At 42.6% G+C, this 27,607-nt stretch overlaps 1 protein-coding gene across 1 annotated transcript in view; it reads right to left on the bottom strand.

Moving 5' to 3' along the window:
• The window catches only part of ARHGEF10 (Rho guanine nucleotide exchange factor 10), a 101,621-nt gene that overhangs the window by 55,691 nt on the left and 18,323 nt on the right, over nucleotides 1–27,607 (bottom strand). The window contains exons 3-17 of the mRNA XM_053380813.1: nucleotides 27,122–27,295; nucleotides 25,393–25,683; nucleotides 22,826–22,889; nucleotides 20,328–20,407; nucleotides 18,469–18,525; nucleotides 15,786–15,949; nucleotides 14,720–14,836; nucleotides 13,295–13,409; nucleotides 11,907–12,013; nucleotides 9,704–9,781; nucleotides 9,345–9,524; nucleotides 7,087–7,203; nucleotides 5,654–5,746; nucleotides 3,812–3,982; nucleotides 1,870–2,015 (exon numbers count right to left, since the gene is read on the bottom strand). Coding sequence (XP_053236788.1) covers nucleotides 1,870–2,015; nucleotides 3,812–3,982; nucleotides 5,654–5,746; nucleotides 7,087–7,203; nucleotides 9,345–9,524; nucleotides 9,704–9,781; nucleotides 11,907–12,013; nucleotides 13,295–13,409; nucleotides 14,720–14,836; nucleotides 15,786–15,949; nucleotides 18,469–18,525; nucleotides 20,328–20,407; nucleotides 22,826–22,889; nucleotides 25,393–25,683; nucleotides 27,122–27,295 — 1,954 coding nt within the window. The remainder of the gene's footprint in view (nucleotides 1–1,869; nucleotides 2,016–3,811; nucleotides 3,983–5,653; nucleotides 5,747–7,086; nucleotides 7,204–9,344; nucleotides 9,525–9,703; nucleotides 9,782–11,906; nucleotides 12,014–13,294; nucleotides 13,410–14,719; nucleotides 14,837–15,785; nucleotides 15,950–18,468; nucleotides 18,526–20,327; nucleotides 20,408–22,825; nucleotides 22,890–25,392; nucleotides 25,684–27,121; nucleotides 27,296–27,607) is intronic.

Here is a 27,607-nt window from a genome sequence, read left to right as displayed (position 1 = left end):
TAAACAAACTCAGCATCCTTCAGAATGCTGCTGGAATGCAACACATATTATTTCCCAACAGTCTGCAAGGGCTGATGAGAGTTTGAGTTAGAGTAAGTGGCCTCGGCCCAGTATACCTAAAGGAGCGTCTCCACCCCCATTGTTCAGCCCGGAGGCCTCCTCCGAGGGTCTTCTGCTGGTTCCCTCACTGCAAGAAGCGAAGTTACAGAGAACCAGGCAGAGGGCCTTCTCGGTAGTGGTGCCCTCCCTGTGGAACACAGGGAGAAATAAACAACTATCTAACTTTTATTGAAAACATTTGAAGGCAGCCCTGTGAAGTTTTTAATGTTCGATATTTTTTTTGTATTTTTACTATCCTGCTAGTTACTGCCCAGAGTGGCTGGGGAAAACCAGGCAGGTGGGCAGGGTATAACAACAACAATCTGAAGGGCAACAGAAATCAAGGTGATTTAGGCCAGATTCTCAAGCCATCTAACCCAGTGCCATAGTTCTAGCAGATATCCCTTGATGTTGGATATTGAACAAGAGACCTTCTACATAAAAAGCATGCACTCTCACTGACCTGGGTCCCTTCCCATATTCACAGAATCAGCAGAACAGAAAAGTCATGTGTAACAGTTACAGCAACACAGTTTCTGTTCAGCATAACTGCATCCTCTCTCTCTCCACATTCTCAGATATCCTTTTCAGCCTTAGGGCAGCATTGCTCCTTGGCCAGTCCACCAAGAACCACATGCAAAAGCGGTGTGTAGCCACTTCACAAAACTTAGAAATTCACACACACACACACAACAAACATGCACATCATGCAGCCTCCCACATGCATGGATGCGCACGCGCACGCGCATGCACACACACACACACACAGTCTCTCCTTTTCTGCAGTGTATACTAATAGTTTATAACTCCGCTCTGAGTTGACTATAAAATCATAGATCTGACACTAACAATCTGGCTCCCAAACAAGCCAGGCACTTTTGCAGCCTGTTTTATGAATGTTTACTCAGACATAAGTATCACTGAATTAAGTTGGGGCTTACTCTCAAGTGTACCTAAGATTCACAGCTGTAAAGATCTCTTAAAAGGCAAAGGGACCCCTGACCATTAGGTCCAGTCATGGCTAACTCTGGGGTTGCGGCACTCATCTCGCTTTATTGGCCGAGGGAGCTGGCGTACAGCTTCCGGGTCATGTGGCCAGCATGACTAAGCCGCTTCTGGCGAACCAGAGCAGCGCACGGAAATGCCATTTACCTTCCCGCTGGAGCGGTACCTATTTATCTACTTGCACTTTGATGTGCTTTCGAACTGCTAGCTTGGCAGGAGCAGGGACCGAGCAACGGGAGCTCACCCCGTCACGGGGATTTGAACTGCCGACCTTCTGATCAGCAAGTCCTAGGCTCTGTTGTTTAACCCACAGCGCCACCTGTGTCCCACACTCTTCAGGTTACCCCACAGCTAAGCTGCAACAGGAGCAGCAACCAAGCCACTCTCCCTGCCCACCTGCCTAGAGGAGGACTTGTTGCACTCTCTGTAGTTACATATTTTGGCTACTCTTGAGAAAGGTTATGAGGGATCGTATCTCTCTGAAGCACAAACATAGAGGAAGCAGAAGGCACAAAGATTTCAGAGTACCAGGATAAGGAAGTGATACCCTGCTTATGGGGTGCAGTGCCTGCAATGGCTTGCGATCACTTTTGAGGTGCTTTTTGATATCTCCCATAGGTATTTTATTTATCTCCTCAAACCCCTGGAACACCTCAACATCACAGTGATCAGCACAATTTAAAAAAAAAAAAAAGACAAAACAGTGCTGCCAAATTTCAGGAACTCTCCCACTCTCTGTTTTAGAGAATGCAGGTAGAATCTTACCGGACATTCACAGTCGCACACATCAGTACATCATTTAACATGAAGAGCCGCCGCTCTTTGGTTTTCACGATTTCTCCTCTGTCGTTGTAAACAGTTTCCAGCATGTCATCAGTTCGCACGAGGCATCTGTTCCCACTGCTGAGTAACTGAAGTTTTGCAAGAGAGAGAGAGAGAGCGAGAGGGAGAACCCCAAAGTGACTAATTCATAACACTCCTAGAAATGGGGTTTTTATTTTTTGCTTTTAAAGCTTCTATGAATCAGGATCAGGCACGCACAACAGTTTTTGTAAATTTTATTAAAACCTTGGCTATGTCAATGCAAGTTCATCAACAACTTTCCTTGAATAATCACTTTGAGAATGGGGTCAAGGGGTGGTGGTTGCAATTATTACTGAGTAACAAGAATTTTGTTTTGCTACAGACGCTCCCTCTAAACCAGCCTTTCTCAACCTGTGGGTCCCCAGAAGTTGTTGAACTACAACTCCCATCACCCCTAGCTCCCTAGCCAGAGCTCAGGGATGATGGGAGTTGTAGTCCAACAACATCTGGGGACCCACAGGTTGAGAACCGCTGCCTAAACCCTCCTTTTGCCTTTAGGTTGGCAACTCCAACTCCAGAGGCCACAGCTGTTGATTCCTACTGTGATGGGGTGTTCTTAAGGCAAAAATGATACCGTCTCAATCCAGGGGTGGAGGAAGGGGGTGTGGTGGGGGCGGGCCGCCCCAGGTGTCACAACTGAAAGGAGTGACAAAATGCCAGGCGGCACTCACCACGGGGCCTGCAGTGTGCCCGAGCTACACATCTCTCCTAAGAGTGACACGGTGGCTTGGGCGCCCGCAGGCTCCACGCTGCCCCAAAAGGTCCACCCGCTGGCTCCTCCTCAGCTGTAGGGCGGCTGAGTGGGAGGAGGCAGGCAGACTCCTCGGAGCCCCGCGGAGCATCCTGCCCTGGCTCGCCCTGTCCCGCGGGTGGCTGGCCCCGCCCCTGGCCGCAGAGCACACGCACCGCCCCAGGCGCCCAATCGGCTTGCTTCGCTGCTGGCTCAATCCAGCCTTAGAATATGTTTTAGCATTTGAATGGAGACAGACATAGTATAAAAGAAGGGCTCATAGCACTGCACACTCATCAACACAAACCAACCCACCAGTCTGACTCCTGCTTGTTCCCTTGGTCACGCTTATTTTCTACTTAATGGAAGCATTATTGTTTTTATTATTAGTAGTAGTAGTATATAACAACAACAACAACAACAACTTAAATTTAATAAATAAATTTAAATTTAAAATTATTAGTCGCTTGTTTGCCATGGAAATTCAAAGTAGCATTCAATATTTTAAGCAAAAAGCTAACACATACATTTAAACCAGCAAAAACAAAAAAATCTACAGGCCTGATTAAAAAAGAATGTTTTTGCCTTTGTTTAAATCTTTCCCAATGGGGTAAGTGGGACTTAGAAGAAGTGCTTATTTTTTTGGTGTGTTCATGTCATGCCCACTTATTTCATACTAGTTTCCAACTCCATTTTTTTAAAAAAGGAAAAATTGCCTTTGAAACATATTTCCTACACAACATTAGTGGAGGAAAGGTTAAAAGGTACTGGCTGTAGTTGTGTTTTCCAGTTTGCTTGAAACAGAAATACATTTGTGCAAAGTATGTGTTGAAGATATGGGGAAGGATAAAGACAAAAAAAGTTATTGACCTTGGTGGGTAAACATCTCCACCACAATTGCTACCCCAAACCACATGGTACATTTTAGAAGATGGCTTGTCAGCATCACAGTGCTACTGAACCAAACACATGACCTCAAAATGCCATTTTCCAGCACAGGAAGGGGGGAAAAATAGACACCCACACTCTCAATGTGAAAGGCATCTGGTTTGTCTGATATCTACTTCCTCTACAAGAGAAATCAGGAAGGAGCAAAAGGATGGCTGTTCCAACCTTGTTCAGATAACGCTCATTCATGGCTTTTGCGATTTGTTTTATTTCGCAGCGCTGATCTGCATCCCTTTTCCTTTCGTTTAATTTCTCTGCCAATGTTTCAAGCTCTGTGAGGGCCATCTGTAGAGGCAGTCTGTCAGGGTGGCCTTTAGTCGTGTTCTTCAACATATCCTTAAAAGACCCCCCCCAAAAAACCCAAATTATTACGGTTACTATTTCAGCACAAGTCAAGATTTTTTCTTTTATGATCTCAGGATACCCAAGCAGTAATGTCAAGCCTTTCCCCCCATCATAATCTCTAAAGTACACCTATAGCACGTGCCTGAGAATATGGTTGGCATGTCAAGAAAGATGCACACACAGAAATGTTCCTAGTACCCCAGATTTGACAAAGCTCCATCCACATCCAGGTTGTTAAAGCCTGAGATGTCTTCTTACAACTCTTCTTCACATGGAGGGGTGAGGCAAAGGCCATATTTTAACCGGATGATAGCTTCCTATCAATCGCTCATTAATCCATTTAAACCTATTTCTATGTTGTGGGCTGTACATTACATTCGAATATACAGGCACAGTTGCATGTGCAGCACTAAGCCATGCAAATGAGCAAACATGCAGGCTTCTCAGAGCAAAGATTGGGGCTGCTATGCTCCTCCTGTCCTGCTCTTGCCACACAATACTGATACTTTGGGTGCAAAATATCAGCATCTATGTATTGCATAAGGGGAAAAATGAGGAAGTGTTATCAATGGTTCCAGTCCATCAGATCATCACCTGATAGATTCTGTACTGTTGGGCAAGTTCCATATTTCTGTGGCAAGTTTTATGTTCCAAAGGATATTTTGCAACATGGCCCTACCAAATTCCATGTAGTCATGGCTCTATAATAAAAGGTGACCAACTTAGCAGTATCTTTTTCACAGACATGGAGTTCATATGGCTCAGGCATTAGGAGGCTAAAGGTAAAGGTAAAGGGACTCCTGACCATTAGGTCCAGTCGTGGACGACTCTGGGGTTGCAGCGCTCATCTCGCTTTATTGGCTGAGGGACAGCTTCCGGGTCATGTGGCCAGCATGACTAAGCCGCTTCTGGCGAACCAGAGCAACGCACGGAAACACCGTTTACCTTCCCGCTGGAGTGGTACCTATTTATCTAATAGCACTTTGACGTGCTTTTGAACTGCTAGGTGGGCAGGAGCAGGGACCCAGCAACGGGCACTCACCCCGTTGCAGGGTTCGAACCGCCAACCTTCTGATCTGCAAGTCCTAGGCTCTGTGGTTTAACCCACAGCACCACCCATGTCCCATTTAGGAGGCTATCAGGAGGCTATTAATGCCAGCAGTGGAAGCGGGGGAGGACTGAGGAAGAAAAGCTTATGAAACTATATACTACAAGTAGGATCTGCAGCAATATGTTGCACTGAGGAGGTGTTCAGCCATTTGACTTCCATCCCATCTTGCCCTGCCCCCTCCAATTTTCCTGAAGAATCCATTTGGCACTGGTGATATATTGCATGTCATATTGCAATATTATTCTTATGAATAGGTACATTGCATAATTGCTTCTCGAGCTCGCAACTGGATATGGAACAGCATACAAAAGAAAGCAGATGGAAAATTCAAACTGCTCATGAAAACCATTTGCATTTATTTGTATATGAAATTGGGTAATACTTGTACCATTTCTTGATGAAAACATACACAGTCTCATTGGCTTCAAAAATACAACTGCATAGGACATTACATGGTGCATTTAATTTTTACTTAGAATTAGCCAAATAACATTGAGCTGTAACCAATGAACAGTGCATGCAAGTACTTTGAATGATCAGACTGCACTTGCCTGTAGCAATAGGATGAACTGAGGAAAGCGTTGTATGGGTTTCATCATTAAGCCATAGAGTGTAATTCTATCAGGACTAGATTCTTGGCATTGCTGTAATGAGAAAGGGTCAAGTCTTTCTTTGTATCAACCACATTTTTTTTAATAACAGAGGTAAAAGTTGTATTCACATATAACATATAGATAAAGGACCTCTGGATGGTTAAGTCTAGTCAAAGGCGACTATGGGGTTGCGGTGCTCATCTTGCTTTCAGGCCGAGGGACCCGGTGTTTGTCCACAGACAGCTTTTCCAGGTCATGTGGCCAGCATAGCTAAACCACTTCTGGCACAGCGGAACATCGTGATGGAAAACAGGGCATTCGCCTTCCCACCGCAGCAGTACCTATTTATCTACTTGTACTGGTGTGCTTTCGAACTGCTAGGTTGGCAGCAGCTGCAACGGAGCAATGGGAACTCACCCCGTCGTGGGGATTCAAATCGCCAACCTTCTGATCGGCAAGCCCAAGAGGCTCAATTAGGCAAATTAGCCAGTGCATAAGCTATGTACAGCTTTTGCTTCTCTCTTTCTAGAGTAGGGAAATAAATAAAGGAGTGGGTGATTTTGTGTCACTTGCCATTTGTTTCTCACAAGCGAATCATGATTGGGAAGCAAAGCTTCTGATTATGGTTTGTTTGGAGGCAGTGCTAAACCAACCATTCCCTGGTTTGTTTCTCAACTCGGGGGGTGGGGGGGGACTGCTCAAGGTGACTGCACTAGCATGCAACCCATGCTCTGTCCAATGTAGCCAACTATGGTTTTTTGGTCAGCATTATGTGCTAATATGGCCACTGTGTGCCCATTTTTACATTGTGCTTCGCCAAAAAGATTTCTACAGGTCGAGACCCGCGACAAAATGTTGCAGCATGGAGTTCTCAAGTTCAAGAGTCTAGCTATTCCATTCCAGTCCCCCTCCATGGTTTCACCTCACACTGTTAGCAAGCAATTTGTACCCTATGAGTGTGCTCAGGCCTTGCATGGCTGTTTGGAAGGTTCCCCCTGAAAGCCTTTTCTTAAGGAGTTTATGTTTTTCTGCGAACTTTGGAGCACCCCTGGGCATGCTCCCTCTTGCATGTGAAAAGTACAATTTTGGCTACACAAACAATGGTACTTACAGTCTGAGCTTTAGACATGGAAAGGATAATAGTTCACTAAGCGATACTGCATAGATGGCTGTAAATATTTTACCATTACTTATGAACATAGAATTACTTATTACCCATAGAATTAAATTAATTGAGTCCAAAATCTGAACACTGGTTATTCATAATTGCCTTGACAACCCATGAAACCAAACTACCAAAAATGAAGCCACAGAGTCAGATCCTTCCCTCAGTTTGTGATCTCCTATTTGCCCCCACCTACTTCAGAATTTAAAAAGCCCAATACACTCACCTTTAAAAATTCAAGGAAGGCAGGTTTAGTGGCACACGTTTTCTTGAGAATCCCCACAGCAGTGCTAAAATTATTTACATACTCGCTGTAAGCATCCAGCACCATAGATTTAGAAAACTGAAATACATAAAAAAGAGAGTAAAGTCGGAAATCTTTTAGCTCCTTCGCATTATCTACGTCAGAGCACCAAGCTTTAATCGCTTCGCCATAGTTCAGCAACCAGCCTCTTAATTCAACACTTAAGACTCACAGAAGTTATATGGCAGTTAAATCCAGATTGTACTGTACTTAAGGACTTTGACAATTCAAGAACATAGTTTTGGGGAGGGGGAGGAAGTAGTTTGATCTCAGTCCAAACATTCCTAAATTCCACCCATCTTCAGCAACTCAAAAACTATGCAGTAAACTAACAAACGTGTTGAAAAGCCTAAGAGGTCTGGACAGTGCCTGGAGGGGAAACTGCCTGGGACCACTATGCACATGACTTTTGAATTCCATGACAAAAAGTGGGATGAAAATGTAAATATTGTTGGCATTTGTCTCAGGAGACCATGGGAGGAGTGGGCCTTTGGGGATGAAGTCAATCTGTTGGAAGGTTACAGCGCCTGATGTGGCTGTAGAGATTGATATGGAGGAGACATGTTTTGTTGCAGCTGGGGCAGATGAAAGCATCCAGTTGGGCTCGTGTAGGTGTATCATGACATATCCTCTTTCTGCGCTCCTCCCAGCGGTCATTTGTCCTCTGATCACTGCTATGGATGCACAACCTGTCTGTCTGTCTGTCTCCAGGCACTGCAGTCGTCTGCAAGGGATTCCCACACTGTGGGGTTGATGTTGTCAGTCTTCATGTCATATATTTGCAGACATCTTTGTAAAACAGAGTTGGCCTGCCAATTGGTCCGGTGCCTGAAGCTAGCTCCCTGGAGAGCACATCCTTGGAGATCCTGCCATCTTCCATTCTGTGCAGATAACCAAGCCAGCATCAGGTCACGTCGTTCTTTCAAAAGGCAGAAACCTACACCGTGAATACATGGTTCTTCTGGGTGCACTCCTTGCCAGAAAAAAGGAGGTGAGCTTTATGTCCCTGTGGGTTCTTCGTATCACATTTCAGTCCATGCCAAGAATAACTCACTTCCCACTTACCTAACTGGCAGCAATAGCAGCAGTTGTGACAGCAATTATATCTTTCTGGAGATTTCCCAAGCCACTAAGCTGGCACCTGCTGGTATAACTACAAAAGCAGCACCCCAAATATAATGGAGCTGGGTTAATCTGTTTCCCTCCCCTCTAAGGTATCTGAGTCCTTTGTATGGACATGCAGGGAAAGCTGCATTTCTCAGGGCAGGGATAGCTAGCATGATGCCCTCTATATAATATATATAATAATAATTTATTATTTATACCCCGCCCATCTGGCTGAGTTTCCCCAGCCACTCTGGGCGGCTCCCAATCAAGTGTTAAAAACAGTACAGCATTAAATATTAAAAACTTCCCTGAACAGGGCTGCCTTCAGATGTCTTTTAAAGTTAGGATAGCTGCTTATTTCCTTCACATTATCTACGTCTGAAGGGAGGGTGTTCCACAGGGTGGGCGCCACTACCGAGAAGGCCCTCTGTCTGGTTTCCTGTAACCTCACTTCTCACAATGAGGGAACCGCCAGAAGGCCCTCGGTGCTGGACCTCAGTGTCCGGGCTGAACGATTGGGGTGGAGCCACGGAGCCAATGCAGATCTCTCAGGACCGGTGTTATGTGGTCTAGCTGCTGCATTCTGGATTAATTGCAGTTTCCGGGTCACCTTCAAAGGTAGCCCCACGTAGAGCGCATTGCAGTAGTCAGACTCTAGAAGTTGTTGGTCTACAAATCCCATCATCCCTTCCTACTGGCTATGCTAGCAGGGGCTGATGGGAGTTGGAGTCCAATAATAGGATACCAGATTGGATATCCCTGCTCTAGTGTCTCTGACATGCTGCAGCTACATACCAGAAGGTTCGAAGCAAGGACTTTCCATCTGCTACCACTGCTAAGCAACTGAGAAGCAGGCAACAGGCCAGGCAATGTGGGGACACAGGCAGGGGCTAGTGGGCAACATGTTTTGACCTTCTTATGCTCTGGTTATCACGGGGGCAATGAGGATCTGCACTGAGCTTGGCACAACCAGAGCTGTTTTCTAATTTTGTTGCCAAGCTCAGTCTTAAATCAAACAGGCAGCAGCAGCAGGGCAAGTTTGGCCACTTATATAAATGTGGTGGTTTACATACCGATGCAACGAAGACATCTCCAATCATCTCAACAGAATCCCACTCAGAGACACGACTGGCCAGTGCTATTTGAAACATGGAATGGCACTGAAGAATCTCCTTAATTCGGTAAAACACCATCTTCAGTTTCCTCTCGCTCAATAATTTGGGTTCCATTTCTGAAAGAGGCTTCTCGTACTGCTGATTTTTTTTTTTTAAGAAAAGGATAAAGTAGTTACAGCCATAATTCAAATAAAGGTTTTTCATTATAAGTAAACACATCAGCAGCAATCAATTACACATTTGCGACAACTTATTTCTAGCAAAAGAATGATCCATTTGCTTTCAAAGTTATAAAAGGGCAAAAGGCATTGACATACCTCTAGAATCCTTTTGAGAGCATCCACGTAATTTTTCTCACTGTCAACCACGGCACCTAAAATATATCTTCTCACCACCTGTACAACAAAAAACACACACGCAAGGAATGACACACTGAGAACTGGGGTTAAGGAATACTTCCAAATTTGCTCTGGAAGGTTGGGGGACCCGATTTGGAGGAGTGCAGAAGTAATTCCATTGCACTTGCACAAGTTGATGAACTTGTACAATAACTTAGTTGGATACAGCACTGTATTTCACACAACCTTCCGCTGCCTTCTTGCTTGCAGTCAGAGTCGCCTGATGGTAGCCTTAACCAAAAGCAATCAACTGCTGCAGTCCCACATACATAGCTAACCAGATCTGTTACTTTGCTGAATTACAGCTTGTTCTCTCTGCATGGAAGAGGGCAGATGGCGGCGTCAAAGATTCAGAACAGGTGGCGGTACCTATTTTAATGACCTTTTTGAATACACAAGGATGGGTTCCTTGTGCATTCTTGTGTATACACAATGATGGGGATAACCTTACAAGGTATCCCCAAGTACAGATATGTTATATGAGCACAAACCTCACTTTACCTGACTGGTAACAAAACAAAAACAAACAAACCTCATATATTGTGTACAAAAACAAAATCAGCCAAAGAAAATACACACACACTCCATTCATAAGTATAATTGTATCAGCATGACCAAATATTCTTAACTGTTTAAATGTACACAGAAGATCAAAACCGAGTTTATTTTATTACTATATTTGTGTCCATTTTCCAATAGACAGAAGAACAGGCGTATATCTGGACTAAAAGGTTCCCCTCCCTGACTTACAGGCAATGGGTGCCAAAGTTGCAGAAACAGGCTGCATCCTTTATTTCTTTATTCAAGCTCCTTGAATTATTTTGTTTATTTTTATTTAAGAGAAGCAGCAATCAACATTGCCGCAAAGTTTTTGTGGATTCTTTAGGCTGCTAAATGTCCTCTCTTTTTCCAGGACATGTCCTCTTTTTCATGGGTAGAGTCATCATAGTGACCCATAGCTGAACTCAGCAGATGTGTTCTCTTTTTGGCTCTTCAAAATATGGCACCCCTTGTTGCCTTGGCTGTAGAGTACAACCAAGGCAAATGCCCAAGCTGCTTGATCAGTTTTTTAACCAATTAAATCATACTCTGAAATCAATACACATGACTACCTTAATTCCATTTATTTCAATGAGTGTTCTCCAAGAGTGACTTAAGCTGGGTACAATATTTTGAGGTCACTATGATTATATTTTTACTGCGTACCGTGACCAATATGAACGGGAAAAAAGTAAGGCATCTCACATTATTTTTAAGTTCAAAAAACCCAGTATTGGTTCATCAAAGAACTAAAAACGTTAAGAACCAAAATGATTCAGTGATCTAGCATTTATAGCCTTGGTAATCTGCAAAGTGCAATGACTGGTGGTTAAAAAAGGAAACAGGAATCCTATTATGCCACCCTGTGGCAAGCAGCAGCTTGTGCAGGTTTAAATACATTTCCCCCAAAATTGCTACCAGGCAGCAGAGCAATGATGGGAAATCTGGTTCCGCCCAGATGTTGCAAGACTCCCACCAGCCCCAGCCAGCATGGAAAACAGTCAGAGACAATGGGAATTGAGGTGCATCATCTGGAAGACCAAAGGTTAGCCACATCCAAAGTAAAAGCTTATACACAACTACCTTGCTCACCTATGGTAAGTATAGATTGAATCAAGTGAAGCTTCACAAAAGTTTTTTTAAGCCAGAAATGCCTAACACAGATATGAGTAGGTAAGCAAGGTGGCCAGTGAAGATTTGTTGTTGTTTTGGCAAATAATTCTACAATATGTGGAGCCTCAAAAGCTTTATAGGGAGATGTTTAGGGCAAGTTACTTATGAAACCAATTTTGGCTTTCCTGTTTTTTGAACACTTTTGCAGTGCGCTATCACAGGAAATCAGCATACAGAATATTAACGTGCTGCCTGCAAATAACTGAATAGAATCAATCGTAATGATTTATGCAATGAAGGTACATTTTTCATTTTCTCCTCCAAAAAACCCTCCACTTAGGGGTGTTAACATCCTTGCATTTGAACCAACTTGGTTTTCACCCTCAGTTTTCTAATGAGCAAATACTGCACAACTTATTCTACAAAGGACACAGAAAGAAGGTTCAGTTTCAACAGCCATCACACAAACCTGTTGTTGCGATAATCCATCGGGCATCGGTGTCATGATTGCCTCTGTATGCATACAGTCTACATCAATAAACAGTTCCTCTTCTTCTAGGCAGGTCGATCTATGGTCTGCAGAAATATTTTAATATGCTAGATTTCCTTCACATATATATTACAGATGCAGGCAATAAAAACACATATTCTTTGGATGAGATTAACTGTGACATCTCTGCATTTGCTTCAGTATTATTTCATGCAATGAACACTTCTTCTGAATAACCATCCACAATGAAAGACCTGTAGCTCTAAAAGACACTGGATGTCCAGGAAGAAAGTCCATCACAGTGTGCATTCAGAAGAACCATTTGCCCACGTCTACACAGTAAGTGTAGTTAAGTAACATCCTGGTCCTTGCACCAAGCTGGACTCGAGACTGATTTAACACTTACCTAAAAGAGGAGTGTTAAAAAAGGTAAAGGTAAAGGACCCCTGATAGTTAAGTCCAGTCGCAGACGACTCTAGGGTTGCGGCACTAATCTCGCTTTACAGGCTGAGGGAGCCGGTGTTTGTCACAGACAGTTTTTCCAGGCCATGTGGCCAGCATGACTAAGCAGCTTCTGGCAAAACCAGAGCAGCGCACCTTCCCCCCGGAGCAGCACCTATTTATCTACTTGCACTTTTTGGCGTGCTTTCGAACTGCTAGGTTGGCAGGAGCTGGGACCGAGCAACGGGAGCTCACCCTGTCGCGGGGATTCAAACCGCCGATCTTCTGATCGGCAAGCCCAAGAGGCTCAGTGGTTTAGACCACAGGGCCACCCACGTCCCCTGATTTAATGCTTACCTAAAAGAGGAGCGTTAATAACAAGAAAAAGAGGCAGAACATTATCCTTGACTATTCATATGTAACCTCTCTTTGTCATTGTTTTGTACTTTCTTCTTTCTCAATATACAAGAACAACTGCGTAAGAAGGTGTAGCAAGTTATACAAGCAGCATGGCTTCAAAGTCAACAGGGCTATTTAGGTGACACCAGGCCAATATCTACATTACTTGGCTTACAAATGAATCCAATTTATTTGCAGAGAAGTGGGCTGTACATCAGGGATGGGGAACCTCAGACCCACAACCCTGGTCCTCCTGGACTACTTTTGCTTGGCTGGAATGTGCTACTCTGACAATGCCTTTTGCTTGTCTAGATGGAGAGTAGAAAGCTAGTTAGGCTTCGTGTGTGTGAACTTCTGAATATTGTGTGTGTGTGTGTCCCATCTCTTCACTCTGTGCCTGTCCCCTTTAACCCTGGCCCTGCCCACCAGTGGCACAAAGTGGCCCCACAATGAACTGCAACCCTCAGGATGAGAAAGGATGATCATACACCTTTTTTAAAAAAAGAAAAGAAAGAGTCAATACGCACCATGACTAATAAATGACTTCGTTCTAATGAAAGACCGGCCTTTCTTCACAGCCGCTTTCGTTTTTTCTAGTCCATCTTTGGTTCCTTCCCTAGCTGCCCTCATTAGCTTTTGCATCTGCAAGACAGTATTAAACACATTCTACAAGTTCAGTGAAGAGTAAGGGTGGAATTCAATGGCTTGTTAAGCATGGTACCGGAGGTTTGCAGCAGGTACTAGAGCATGCAAATAGTTGCTCTTAAAAAGAACACTGTCAAGTTGTGGAGGCCAAAGCCCTTTCTAGGTGTGTGTTGTTGTTTTTATAAAAAAACACAACCCAGATAATCTATACTTTATGGATTTGCTGTGGAAGCATACAGATATTCATCCATACAATATATGTATGGTGCTTATCACTTAATAGAACCTGAACAAATTCCATCCAAATTTTGTATGTAAATCCAAACAGTATTTAATAAGTTAAAAATGTGATGCCTTTTTCTGAGCACTCAGCTCCCTCGGCATCAAGACACGGAATCTACCAGCATAAATTTTAAGACACACTCAAAATAAATGTATTGCGGAATTGTAAGACTGTGTTCCTAAAATGCTTTTAATGACTAACTCCATACTGTCTGGGGTGAAGGCAGGGCATCAAGATGAACAAGCAAGCATAAATTAATATGACCCCTTTCCTGCTTTACATGCAGGAGAAGAGAGGGGGAATCATGCATAGCTCACCATATATCAGAGAATTAAGGGAGGGAGCATGGATAATCCCCTTCTTGGCTGCATTTACACACAGTGACTTGTATCAATCTAACTTTCTCAAAGCAGACCCACTGAAATTAACAGATCTATATTAGCCATGGCTGTTAATTGCAGCAGGCATACTCTGAGTAAGTTAGCTGAATACAACCCAGTTTCCCTCCCTTTGTGGCAAACTATTTTCTTCCTGCCCTCAATAAAAAGGATAAAATAATGTTGTATAATAGCAGTGCTGACATAAGCAGTTACATTATTTTAACCTAAAAAAGGTAGAGCAAGCAATCCCATTTATTTCATTTTCAAAAATCCAAAAGGGCTAAGACCTATATGATCTTGTTGGAAGCAACAACCACTACAGCTGTCTTTATAGACACAATAATACATCCATATGGATCAGACTGCAACAGCGGAAGCTAAACAAACAAAAAAAATCAATATGGGCAATAACTTTTGCATTTCACTTTGTAAGTGTTATAAGCAGTAGGGCAAAGGCAAGTTAGCTGGCATAAAAGTCCTTGACAATGTTCTTTTAAGGCCAGTGGGCAATGCAGACAGCACAGTTTGAACACATGCTGTCCAGTTTTCCCCATCAGCTTTTGTTTATTAAAACACATGTTCATTGTGTTTGGAAGAACAATAATTTTAACATTTTAGCTTGTTACGAAAATCAGCTACGCTACCTTCAGCTCATGTTTTTGCTTTAGTTGCTGAATCTCTACAGCTCCCACCGTGTTTGCCATCAAATCTTTCATCTTTCTCTCATAGTGCTCCTTTAAACGGGTTAGGTCATGAGAAAGCTATAGCATACAAAAAGATACAATCTTAAACTTTACTCTAAAGCGCTTGAGCTGTAGCATGCATGCTGGCGGCCAGATAAGAAAAGGATTTGCAACCAGCAGAAGGGAAATCTAGCTTTTGTTTTCAGCAGTACGTACTAAAAAAACAACAACTCAGCAATGGGTTTGTTTCCAAGTTTGCTGTCAATACAACTTTTCTGACTGGGTAGAACACAGAATCGTCAGATCATCTGAACCAATACAATGACGCTAGGTTAAAGAACGACAGCAGTCCTTTGTACATTATTGTGAATACCGTAATTTTAAAAGTATGTGATGATTATAAATATCATGGTTTTTTTAAAAAATTAAAAATTGTCCAGTAGCACCTTAGAGACCAACTAAGTTTGTTCTGGGTATAAGCTTTTGTGTGCATGCACACTTCTTTTAAAAGTTTTGCACTTAAAAGCACACCCAAGCAGGTCTCATGATTTTAAGTGAAGCTTTAGGAAATCACCCTTATTTTTAAGAAATCCCCAGTCTTCCATGTCTAGGTCTGGAAACTACCATTTATAAAGTGAGGTTTCCCCTTACTACATGCTTGGCAAAGAAAACTTAGTTTTAGATTTTTACAGTCATAGGGTGGAAAGAAACATGTGCACTTTACATGTCTTATAAATACAAGCCACATTTCTTAAACAACACTGCTTAATGAATGCTAGTAGAGTTCTTTGTATCTATAAAAGACAAATAGCTTACTTTAAAATTCCATTTGTATGCATTTATTAACTTCCTTTCTTGTCTTACTATGCCTGGATATTTGTCATCTCTCATTTTTAGATTACTACCTATGTGGTTTGAAATCAAATGCATGAGAAAAAATGGACATCATAAAGCTTGGGGAAACTACGGTGTTTGGAAGCATGTCAACAATGTGCTACAAAAAATGCTACCAAAGAAAGTTACATACTTGTCTTCTGTGGTTGCCACGCAGAAAAGAACTGGGCATTCCATTCTTACACTCTGAATCGCTTTGCTCTTCATAGCTTTCAAACTCACTCGAACTCCACCCATATTCTAGAGAGCTATTTCCACCTTCATCTCCATTTTCAACATCATCGTAAATCATCTCCTCTGCATGCATTAATACGCAAAATATAATTTTGTTAAGCTATGAAGAAGTTCAAATTCATTACCAGTTCTATGAGCTTGCACCTGCACTTTTCAATGCAGGATTAAAGAATTAGTAAAAGGTTAAGAAATCAACACATCTATTATCACGCCACAAAAGGCAGAGTTTGCATTCTGTCTTGGAATATCTTTCAGAGTATAGGTTCTAGAGCAGCAATGGGAGACCTCAGGTCCTATAGCGTTGGGCATAAAGGAGATACATCATTATATTACTCCATGTTCGGGAAACTCATACCCTTTATTTAAACTATATCCCAGGAATGAATAAATTTATGTTGTCTTGTCTTATTTACACACTTAATTCCTTGTGCAAAGTCTGGCTTTACAATTCACTTCTATTACTTTAAGCGAATAATTCCTTATCTAAAGGAAAGTCTACATCTTTCTTTGATAGATCAGATGGTAAAGGTTGGAGGTGCCCAGATAATCGTTGTGAGAAAACCACTGACTTTGGTCCAATTGCTGAATACACTTAATAGTGTGCCTTTCCCACAGTTAGCAAGTACAGGTGTCATACGTTTGGCCATGCATATAATTTGCGATTTCAGGGGGGGAAACGTAGCTTTGCTTAAATGCAAAAATCAAGTTATGGTATTGCATAGTGTGCCAAGGAATTATTCACAGGCATATGCACCTCCTTTTCCTATGCCTCCTGTTTTTGTTGTTGTAGATAATAATAATAATAATAATAATAATAATAGTAATAGTAATAGTAATAGTAATAATAATAATAATAATAATAATAATAATAATAATAATAATAATATACCACCCTTCATACGAAGATCACAGGGTGGTTGGCAAATTTTATAAAATTATAGGTTTATTCAATTTATAGCTTTGCACTAAAAAGGTTCTCAAGCAATTTACAACCAAAGTAAAAATATATAAATAAATAAAATCACATAAGAAGCATTACGGAATTTTAGAAGCAGTCACCTTTAATATCATAATATGCAACAACATTTGGATTGCAAGTACTCTAAAAAGCAGGCTAAATTTCCTGGCTAAAAGTGACCCAGAACAAATGTACAGTGGTGCCTCGCAAGACAAAATTAATTCGTTTCGCGAGTTTTGTCATCTTGCGATTTTTTTCGTCTTGCGAAGCACGGTGTCGGGAAAGTTTTGGAAAAGCTTCAAAAATCACCAAAGTCTTTAAAAACCTCAAAAAAGGCTACCACTCCGCGCTCTATGAGTTGCTCCTCGAAGTCAAGTCGCAACTGTATTAACGGTGTTAAGAAAAAGGAAACAAACTTGCAAGACGTTTCCGTCTTGCAAAGCAAGCCCATAGGGAAAATCGTCTTGCGAAGCAGCTCAAAAAACAAAAAACCCTTTCGTCTAGCGAGTTTTTTGTCTTGTGAGGCATTCGTCTTGCGAGGTACCACTGTAATGTGTTGCCCATAGATATAAAGAGATATAGAAGGAAGCTGAGATATGCAATAACATTTCTGGAAAACGATTATGGAAAACAAGAAATGGTACATGAATACAGAGGCACACACAAAAATAGGCTGAGACAAAATGGGAGTCAGTTTCTACAAACACTTCACATATAAGCCGTCTTTCAGCAATTTTTTTTTTGGGGGGGGGAATAAATCAAAGGAGATGAAAATATATTCTCATGGCATCATTGTATTACTCAGCCAGCCGTATTTGGTTATGTGATATCACAGGAGGCAAATATATCCACTTCAGATGGAAGGCAAAGCTTCCTGATTACATTGGCAATCATAGGGTTAGGAGGTCATTATGTTCACTATATAATCCCCGATTGGCAGGGATTACATAACAACAAAGACATGGTACTTATATACAGCATTTCAGAAGAGCCTAAAAAGAGTCAGGAAGATAAATGGAAAGGGGGTGGTTCATGGATTTTCTTGTAGAACATTCCCTGCTCCCTCTATGAATACCACCCCTGCTCTGAATAAATTCACATGTGAACTCTACATCAACCCCATAACACACATAGCCTAAAATGGCACTGACAAAACAGGAACATCCCATATATTTAACATGCAAATGTCATTTCCAGAAGGGGCAATTGGGGATGGTAAAGCATGAGTGGAGTTCTTAATTCCTTCTTTGTGTAACAATTCACTTCCCCAACTGGCTTTTTCACCCTTCATAAGGATGATCTTTAAATCTGTAAATTGAAGCCCTTTTTCAGAGTAAGTCAAGTGAGTTTCTTCATGGAGGTTGATGGGATTTCTCTTCCATAAGGCTAAATCTGGTGTCCTCCGCTGCAATATTCTATTCTATTCTATTCTATTCTATTCTATTCTATTCTATTCTAACCCTGTGAGGTTCAAGGCTAATAAGGGAGGATTTGGTGGGGGGGGAGGGCAGGACGGGAAAGGATTGATCATCAGCTCCCATTAAAACTTCAGATAGTGATTTTTCCCTGTACCATTTATCAATAATTCTAAGTCTAAGCCTAGGTTTTGAATTCAAACTCATACCTGGTTCTGAGTCTGAATTTTCTCTTGGCACATCGTCATATATTACCTCATCTGGATCTGAACGCAAAAAAAGATGGAAAAACCACAATATATTAGACAAACACCATAGACTTTTAGCAAGACACACACAAAAATATTTGCAGAGCCCCCATTGTTCAGCCCGGACACTGAGATCCAGCGCCGAGGGCCTTCTGGCGGTTCCCTCATTGTGAGAAGCGAGGTTACAGGGAACCAGACAGAGGGCCTTCTCGGTAGTGGCGCCAGCCCTGTGGAACGCCCTCCCTTCAGATGTGAAGGAAATAAGTAGCTATCTTATCGTTAAAAGACATCTGAAGGCAGCCCTGTTTAGGGAAGTTTTTAATATTTAATGCTGTATTGTTTTTAACACTCGATTGGAAGCCGCCCAGAGTGGCTGGGGAATCTCAACCAGATGGGCGAAGTATAAATAATAAATTATTATTATATTATTATTATAAAGGTTAAGAAGAAATAATAGATGGTAGGGGTACAAATAATAACAGCAGCAGCATCATCTGCAACATGCTTTTATATTTTCTGCACCGACTGCATATTTATTTATTTATATATTTGCTTGCCAACCTTTCTCCCAAAGGATCCCAGGGTGGCAATATAAGCCATTATGTAATCCAGCTGTTGCCTAACTAGGTCCCAGGACCCACATGTAGTTCTTTTAACAGTCCAGTGGTGTTTCTAGCTGCCTTGAGCCCCAGTTCTGGGGGAAAGGTGGTATATAAATATAAATAAATAAATTCAACAAGGGTGTCCATGCGTTTTGCGGCTCCCTGCCTACTCCCCAAGATGGTGGAAAACTGCACCCTTCTCTGCCCTTCACAATCTCTTGTTCTGCAGACATGCTGAAGGCAAAAGAAAAGAAGCATCAGACGACACCATATAGAAAAGAGAAGAGGCATGAGCAAGAAGATGAAGGAGACTTGCTGGAGACACAGAGGGATCAACTACAGTACTATTGTACCTTAGTTCTCAAACGCCTTGGTACTCGTACGTTTCAGCTCCCGAACGCCGCAAACCCGGAAGTAAGTGTTCCAGTTTGCAAACGTTTTTTGGAAGCTGAACACGTGACGCGGCTTCTGTGGCTTCAAATTGAGTGCAGGAAGCTCCTGCAGCCAATCGGAAGGTGCGCCTTGGTTTTTGAATGTTTTCGGAAGTCGAACAGACTTCCAGAACACATTACATTCGAGAATCAAGGTACGACTATACTCATTACTCCATGAAGTGCACATAAGGTGTGCCAATATTAGAGATTGAATTGGTCAAGCATATATGTACTGAAGGGGGCTTCTTCAGACTCGCAAGTCAAAGAAGCTGCAATTTTGCACAATTCCCCTGAGTTTACAGAAGATATGTGCCCTGCTAATTTCATCTTTTTCTTTTTGTCTGGCCAACATGTGCGCGAGCTTGGATACCCAGTTGCTGATAATGAGGGAAATAAAATGAGATCGAATTAGACATAAGCAGTGTCTAGGATACTTGTAGAGCAATCGTATCAGAGGAATCTAACCATCAACATCCCTAGAAGCAGAGAACTGTATGTGGAATTTCCGGACCGACCCTGAATAATGAAATCGGACCAGGTATCCAGAAACAAGGAGGCATTCATTCCAGACTTAAATAAAACATTCCAATATAAACAGCTATTTGAGCGATAAACTGAGACACACCAACTCATTCTACAGAGCAGAAAAGTTGGACCCAATGGTCGTCCAAAGTCCCATCAGCCCCAGCCACCATCGCCAATGGGAGTCGTAATCCAACAATATTGGTGGACCACAGTTTCCCATTCCCTGATTTCTAGAGGAACCATAATCACCAGTACTTACTCTCCATCCAGTCTGTGTTTGCAGGATCAGCAGCCCATTTGGCCAAGGCATTCTCATCTTTATTCCCCCGATTATCTTCACTTTAAAATAAGCACATATAAGTTATTAATTATAATAAATATTTCAGTTATCCACAGTGCAATACTATGTATGTTTGCTTTGTAATCTCAATGAAGTTCGGTGAAGCTTATTCATAAGTAAGGGTGAATAGAAGCTGTACTGTCTGACATTCAGGGACTTGGAATGCAGTTTAAGCCTTCAGCACATTCCCCACCACCACCACCCATAATGTAAAGGTAAAAGGTAAAGGACCCCTGGATGGTTAGGTCCAGTTAAAGGTGACTATGGGGATGCGGTGCTCATTTTGCTTTCAAGCCAAGGAAGCCGGAGTTTGTCCACAGACAACTTTGCGGGTCATGTGGCCAGCACGACTAAACCGCTTCTGGCACAATGGAACACCATGACAGAAACCAGAGCACACAAAAATGCAGTTTACCTTCCCGTGGGAGCGGTACCTATTTATCTACTTGCACTGGCGTGCTTTCGAACTGCTAGGTTGGCAGGAGCTGGGACAGAGCAATGGGAGCTCACCCCGATGCGGGGATTCGAACCGCCGACCTTCTGATTGGCAAACCCAAGAGGCTCAGTGGTTTAGACCACAGTGCCACCTGCGTCCCTACCCACAAAGTAGTTCTGTGCAGCTGCTCTTCCTTAACATTCTTTCAGTTTGCTGCAGAATGAGAACTGGAAAGCGAGCCTGGCTTTGCTTGAGGTTTTAATTACAAAATGCAGGGGAGGAAACCAATGCAGAAATAGGAGATGTTAAAAAACAAACAAACCTAAAATGTACCAAATATTGACTCCTGTCATGATCCTAATTTGCATGCACAGATAGCGGATAATGCCAGCCTGTGCTGTAGTTTCTGCACTACTCCTACTAAATACAACTGATTCTAAAATCCCCTTTCCAAGTGTGCTCAGGGAGGCTCTGTGTGCATGCCAGCAAACTAGATGCTGTTAAACACAGCCACTGAAGGTGGAAGAGATTGTACAATGCTTCTTGCAGGAGAGGGGTGTTAACTGCATCAAGCTACATAGCAGAGGCAGAGCAGCAATGCAGCAGTGGTCCAATGGTTCTAGCAAACCACATGTACTTGATCACAATGTCTGCTGGGGCCAGGAAGCTATTTAACAGCTTGCCTATCCCAGCCCCCTCCCATATCTGTAAGTGTTTCTCTCTTCCCACCATTGAGATGCAGTTTGATATGGCAATCACCTATGATATGGGTGCTTTCTCATGTAATGGGCTTCAGGTAGTGATGGGTCTGTGTACAGTTCCACCAGTGCTGTTTGCTCCACCAGTGCTGTTTGCTCACAATGGAGTAGCAAGAAGATGGTTTGCAGTGCTTCAGGGCAGAAACTGAGAAAGAAACATTCTACCTAGGCAGTAGCTAGACGTGTGTGTGTGTGTGTGTGTGTGTGTGTGTGTGTTTGGGCAAAGCAGCTATTGCATCACAGATCTCAAGGGACTGAGTTGCCCTTTGCTCAAATATGGCTCTATGGATCACTGCAGTTTGTTTCCACTAGAAGCCTAAACTTAGCAATCTGGCAATGACAGCCTCGCTCAAGAAATGCTATCCCTTAATTTATCCAAAATAAATACTTTGGTTTGAAAATGACTGTCTGAGGCTCTGACAGGACAGCCACTGCCCAGAATTCTAGCATGCCGAGGAAGAAAAACATGTCATAAAGGGAGATGCCCAAGGATGACTTAATAAATGAGTCACAGGGACGGGCAAGTAGAAGCAAAGCTGCAGGGGAGTTAAGGCTCTGCAGAGCAGAGAAAGTTTGCAGAAGCATAGGGTTCTGGCTTGACAGAGACAGCTGTTGTTGAAGGCAGAGGAACTGCAACAGAAACCATGCAGAGAGAATGTAGGAGTTCTGGTGGATCTGACCCAAATGTCCACTCACGCAACAGCCCATTTCTTACAGCGGCCAACCTGATTGCAGGACTACAGGCTTGGTAGGGACCTCAAAGTTTATCGAGCCCAAATCCTTGCCACTGCACTGGCCCCAACATGCCTTGTTGGATGAAGAATTGCACACCAGGCTGTTCCTCTATACCCACAAAGGAGGCCCCCTGGCATCGTTGTGGCATCACATGATTGACAGGTGGGAAAGTCAAACTTGGCCAGTGGGAGAGGGGAGGGAGGAAGATAAGGACTCCCACCCCTGCTGGAGAAGTAGACAACCTGCAAAATGGAGGAATGTGGAAAGGTGTCTAAAACAAGGTGAAGGAGCTGCAAAAGAATCCATTCACTATCAGAGTCTGCCTCATCGACTGTTCTTACTGAAGGAGGCTGTTATGAAACAAACATTTTGACCCTCAAACTCAAGACAAAACAAGGGGCATGGATACCAGCTCTTGCATCCAACACATGCACTTTACTCTTTACAGAAGATTTTTTTTTTAATAAACTCCAGTATTTTCTTCTTACCCGTTCTGGGGATCCTCTGAACTCTGAGAATTATGGCAATCTTCAGCAACTATATGAACATTTGCTAAAGGAAACAGAAGTAGTAATAGAATCTCTCTCAGTAACAGCCATGTTAAAAAAATACAATAGTTGTGATTGAAACACTCACATCACCGTATTTTTCGCTCTATAAGACGCCCCCGACCATAAGACGCACCTAGTTTTAAAGGAGGAGAACAAGAAGAAAAAAATTCTCTCCCTCTCTGCTCAGTGCCTCTCCAGCAAAGCAGGAGGAGAAATGGAAGGGGCTCCGTTTCTCCTGTCGCTTCGCTGAAGAAGCGCTGCGCAGCTTTCCCTCTCTGCACAGCGCCCCTTCAGCGAAGCAGCAGGAGAAGCAGAGCCCCTTCCATTTCTCCTCCCACTTCGCTGAAGGGGCGTGTGCAGAGAGGGAAAGCTGCGCAGCGCCTCTCCAGCGAAGCGAAGCCAGGAGAGCAAGTGCTGTGCTCAGGAGGCTTCGGGCGGCTATCCCTGAAGTCAGGAGAGCAAGAGGGATTGGTGCGCACCGATTCCTCTTGCTCTCCTGGCTTCAGGGATAGCTGTGCAGCCTGCATTCGCTTCATAAGACGCACACACATTTCCCCTTACTTTTTAGGAGGGGGAAAGTGTTTCTTATAGAGTGAAAAATACGGTACTTTGCAAAATAAAAATTAGTTCTCTTAAATGCAAACAGCATTCTCTACCTTGGGCTTGGAGTAAAAGGTAGGAAAATAAAAAAAAAATAGAAAAGACAAACCTGTAGAGTTGCAAACCAGACCCTATATATTATATCTTCCTTGCATACGTTTTCTAACCTTTTCACTTTACTCCTCTTGTTAGCAAACTATTTGAACACTAAAGTGATCTAACTTCAGGCTAGGGATAGGTAACACATTCAGAAATACACAGGCTGACAGATATGTTTGTGGCAACATATTTAAACTAGAAATATAAGGATTTAATGTTGTTTTTAGAATGAAAGCCAGTACTCTTCAGAGCATTAGCAGCTATATATGTCAAAGATTTACAAATTACACACTGCTATTGTAGATTACTCTCGATGTTCAAAATAATCCTTGTAGGAACATAGGAACCTGCTTTATACTGAGCCAGAACAATGGGTCTACCTTGCTCAGTACTGTCTAAAGAAGTTGACAGTGGCTGTCCAGGATTTCATACAAGGTTCTCTCTCTGGAGATGCAGGGGCTTAAACCTAGGACCTTTTGTATGCAAAACAGATGTTCTGCCACTAGAGATGCAGGTGAAATTCATTTCAGCTCACATTTAAAGGCAAACCTACCCAATTCACATTTTTCCAAGACAGCGTGCAAACCAGAACACAGCACTTCTCTGTGTTTTGCATTGCAGGTCTCCAGCCAAGTAATGTGTACTGAAGTGCATGTACTGGGATGAAGTTTTTATATACAGTGGTACCTCGGTTTAAGAACAGTCCTGTTTACGAACGATTTGGTTTACGAACTCTGCAAAACCGGAAGTAGTGTCCCGGTTTGTGAACTTTACCTTGGTCTAAGAACAGAATCTGAACGGTGGAAAGGCACCAGTGGGGGGAGGCCTCATTAGGGAAAGCACACCTCAGTTTAAGAACAGTTTCGGTTTAAGAACGGACTTCTGGAACGGATTAAGTTTGTAAACCGAGGTAGCACTGTATATATAAAAGTGCATATTTCAATAAAAACACCGTTCAAAAATGCATTTTTACAGGGGAAATTGCTTTGCAAAAATGGGTATATTGAGCAAAATCACCTACAAAAAATGTGCACATTAGGAGAAATTTATACTAAGATGCTGATGAGTTTGCAAGAGAACTTTAAAAAAAAATGCAAACTAATGTGAGAATGTAGAGAACAAGGTTGGGAAAAGGAAAAACTGAAACAGAAACTGGCGGATTCACCCATTCCATTCCCTATGTATCACTGAGCTACAGCCCTTCCCTGTCAATGGAACCAATCCAGACAAATCGCATCTTGGATTACAGCGAGGAACAAACAATCCACTAAGTAACCCATTGTGAAATAACCATACAGCGGCAAAGAGAAGAACAGTGATAGAAGGCTGCAAGTTCCTTCCCTCTTATTGGGTGCAGTCGCCCACAAAGTATCATCTTGGCTGTGAGTTCTGGGGGACTTGCTCCCTGTCTTGCAGGCCTTTTCCCACCTGGCCTGGGAAGGCAAGACCCTGACTGACTCCAGCTACAAAAATTGAGGCGGCTGAACAGACTCTTGGGCTGCAGTAACTTTAGTGGGGGTTGTTGAGTGTGTGTGTTGTTGCTGTTATTGATATTATTATTTTGTATTTTATTTTAGATCTTATTGTAATTTATGTTGAAACTGTTCAATTTGTGTGCTTTGATGTTTTATTTATTGCTTACGAGTACTTATGTTTGGAATTAGGTAACTTTTTGCATGTCATAAGCCTCCTTGAGCATGGTTTTAAATTATGGAAAGGCGGCATGCAAATAAAATTATGTATGTATGTAAAGTATCTGAACTATGATACTGCTTCATAAACGGTGCCTTCCAAAGTTACATTACCTTCTTCATCCACAGACACAGTTCGTATTATGACAGGACTGGAGTATGCTGGCAACAGCAATGGTAAGTTGGATGGTACAGCATAACCGCAGGGCACAGGAACAGAATATCCACTTGGGAGGGTAGGGCTTATACTTCCATCCTGTGGGCTTGGCTCTGGTGACAATGATGGCTCCTTTTCTTGCATTGGCGAAATTGTTATGACAGAGTATGGGTTTACTCTTGGTGGGACCACCTCTGCTGTGCTGTCAGCTCCCGCCATTTTCTCGGCTCCATCCACATTTTCATTCCCTTGAATGAAAACCACACAAGTTGTTGTCAAAACACAAATTCCCTTGCAGGAACCCTGTTGCAATGCTCTTGCCCTTCAGATGAATCCTCAAAACCCTTCTTAAGGAGATAATTCTGTAGCAGACTCCAGAAACAAGTGTGCTGCTCAGACGAAGAATGGAAGAGAGCAACTCTAAACTGCAGCCTGCCAGATGAAAGATCAAACTTTTGGTTTGGGTTATAAATTATAGTGAGCACAAACTATGGTTTGGCATAGTGGTTTTGATTCAGTTTGACAGTTCTGGCCCCTGTAAAGCCATATTCAGCCAATGACCGTCTTCCTACAGCAGCCTTCCATGCCCAACCTGAGAGACTTTGGTGGAAACCACAAGAGGGGACCTGAGCTTACTTGTGCTCCACCTTCTGTAAGATTATTGGTACTTTGGATGCAACCCAGTGCCTCTGCTGACAGAGAAACTCAACCAGCTTGTGAAGTAAATGATACAGTGGTACCTCGGGTTAAGTACTTAATTCGTTCCGGAGGCCCGTTCTTAACCTGAAACTGTTCTTAACCTGAAGCACCACTTTAGCTAATGGGGCCTCCTACTGCTGCCGCGCCGCCGGAGCACAATTTCTGTTCTCATCCTGAAGCAAAGTTCTTAACCTGAAGCACTATTTCTGGGTTAGCAGAGTCTGTAACCTGAAGCATATGTAACCTGAAGTGTATGTAACCTGAGGTACCATTGTATCATCTTGCATATGTTATATCAGGCAAACTTAAAGAGGAGTGGAAGAAGATGAAGCAATTTCTTCTTTTTATTTCCTAAGCAGCATATCTTTATCTTTTGATATCACCTTAGGCCAGCCTGCACAAGTGTTCATTCTGCATAGAAATGACTTGAGACTACACCCGCTGGCTCTGGTTCCATCACCACCCTTATGTAAACAGGACTCGAACACCCATAAGGACTGCGTAGAATGTAGTGCTAAGGAGATCATTCCACCTGTGCAAGCATTTCAGAAGAACAGCACAATCTTCCTTCTCCTCCCACCATTTGCTGTTCTGAGGATTCTTCTGTCCCCCCCCCCAAAAAAACACCTAATTTTGGGAGGGGGAAGTGAGGGGAAAAATGTCCCGTTGAATTAGCAGTTCTTGCATGGGCTTCCACTAGTAGGACCCATTAGCTGAATCTGGTCCTTAGAAAGCCTGTGCGCAATCTGTGCGCTCTTCAAGCACACTTATTGCATGTCGCCTCTTATGTAAACGACACCTTGAAGCTATGAGCTCATGGAGAGTTGCCCATAGAAACTATCCCAATGTTCTTTCCATGTACTTATTTCTGTTTTGAATGAACGTTTGCAGTTCATTATTATGTTGAAAGAGGTCTCACATGCACTAAGTAAATAAATAAATTATCAGCAATGCTCTCATGGCATTATTAGGCATGGTCACACGTACCTGTAGAATTCACTTCTTCCTGTTCTGTGTTATTCTTCTTAGGCTCTAAATTCGATGGCAAAGCACTTTGCCTGTCTGCTTCTGGAATTTCATCTCCACTATCAAAGTCAAACTGTTCTCCTTCCTCCTCCTCTTCATCATCAGCAGTGCCGGTTGTTAGTTCGTTTTCTAAAACTTAAAAAACAGACTTTATAAACAAAACAATGACCACGTCTAACTTAGGTAGACTAGACAGCTCTAGTTGCAGAGTCAAACAAGAAATATTGGACAAATGATTATTAAAAGACAATACAACTCTGGGACACGGTTATGGTGACTTCATCCTTCTATAAATATACTGCTGAACTTCTAGCTAACAGTGAAACATTGTCTGGAAATAAATTACAGGAAGTGTACGGAGATGTTTTAATTGCCATAATGCCCAAAGGAAGAAAAGATCCAATGTCACTATCATGATAAAGATCAATTTCACTTTTTGACAATGGT

Source organism: Podarcis raffonei, chromosome 3 (assembly GCF_027172205.1).
Source record: "Podarcis raffonei isolate rPodRaf1 chromosome 3, rPodRaf1.pri, whole genome shotgun sequence".
Lineage (NCBI taxonomy): Eukaryota > Metazoa > Chordata > Lepidosauria > Squamata > Lacertidae > Podarcis > Podarcis raffonei.
The sequence above is the reverse complement of the archived record's forward strand: the minus strand, read 5'-3'. Positions and strand labels throughout refer to the sequence as shown.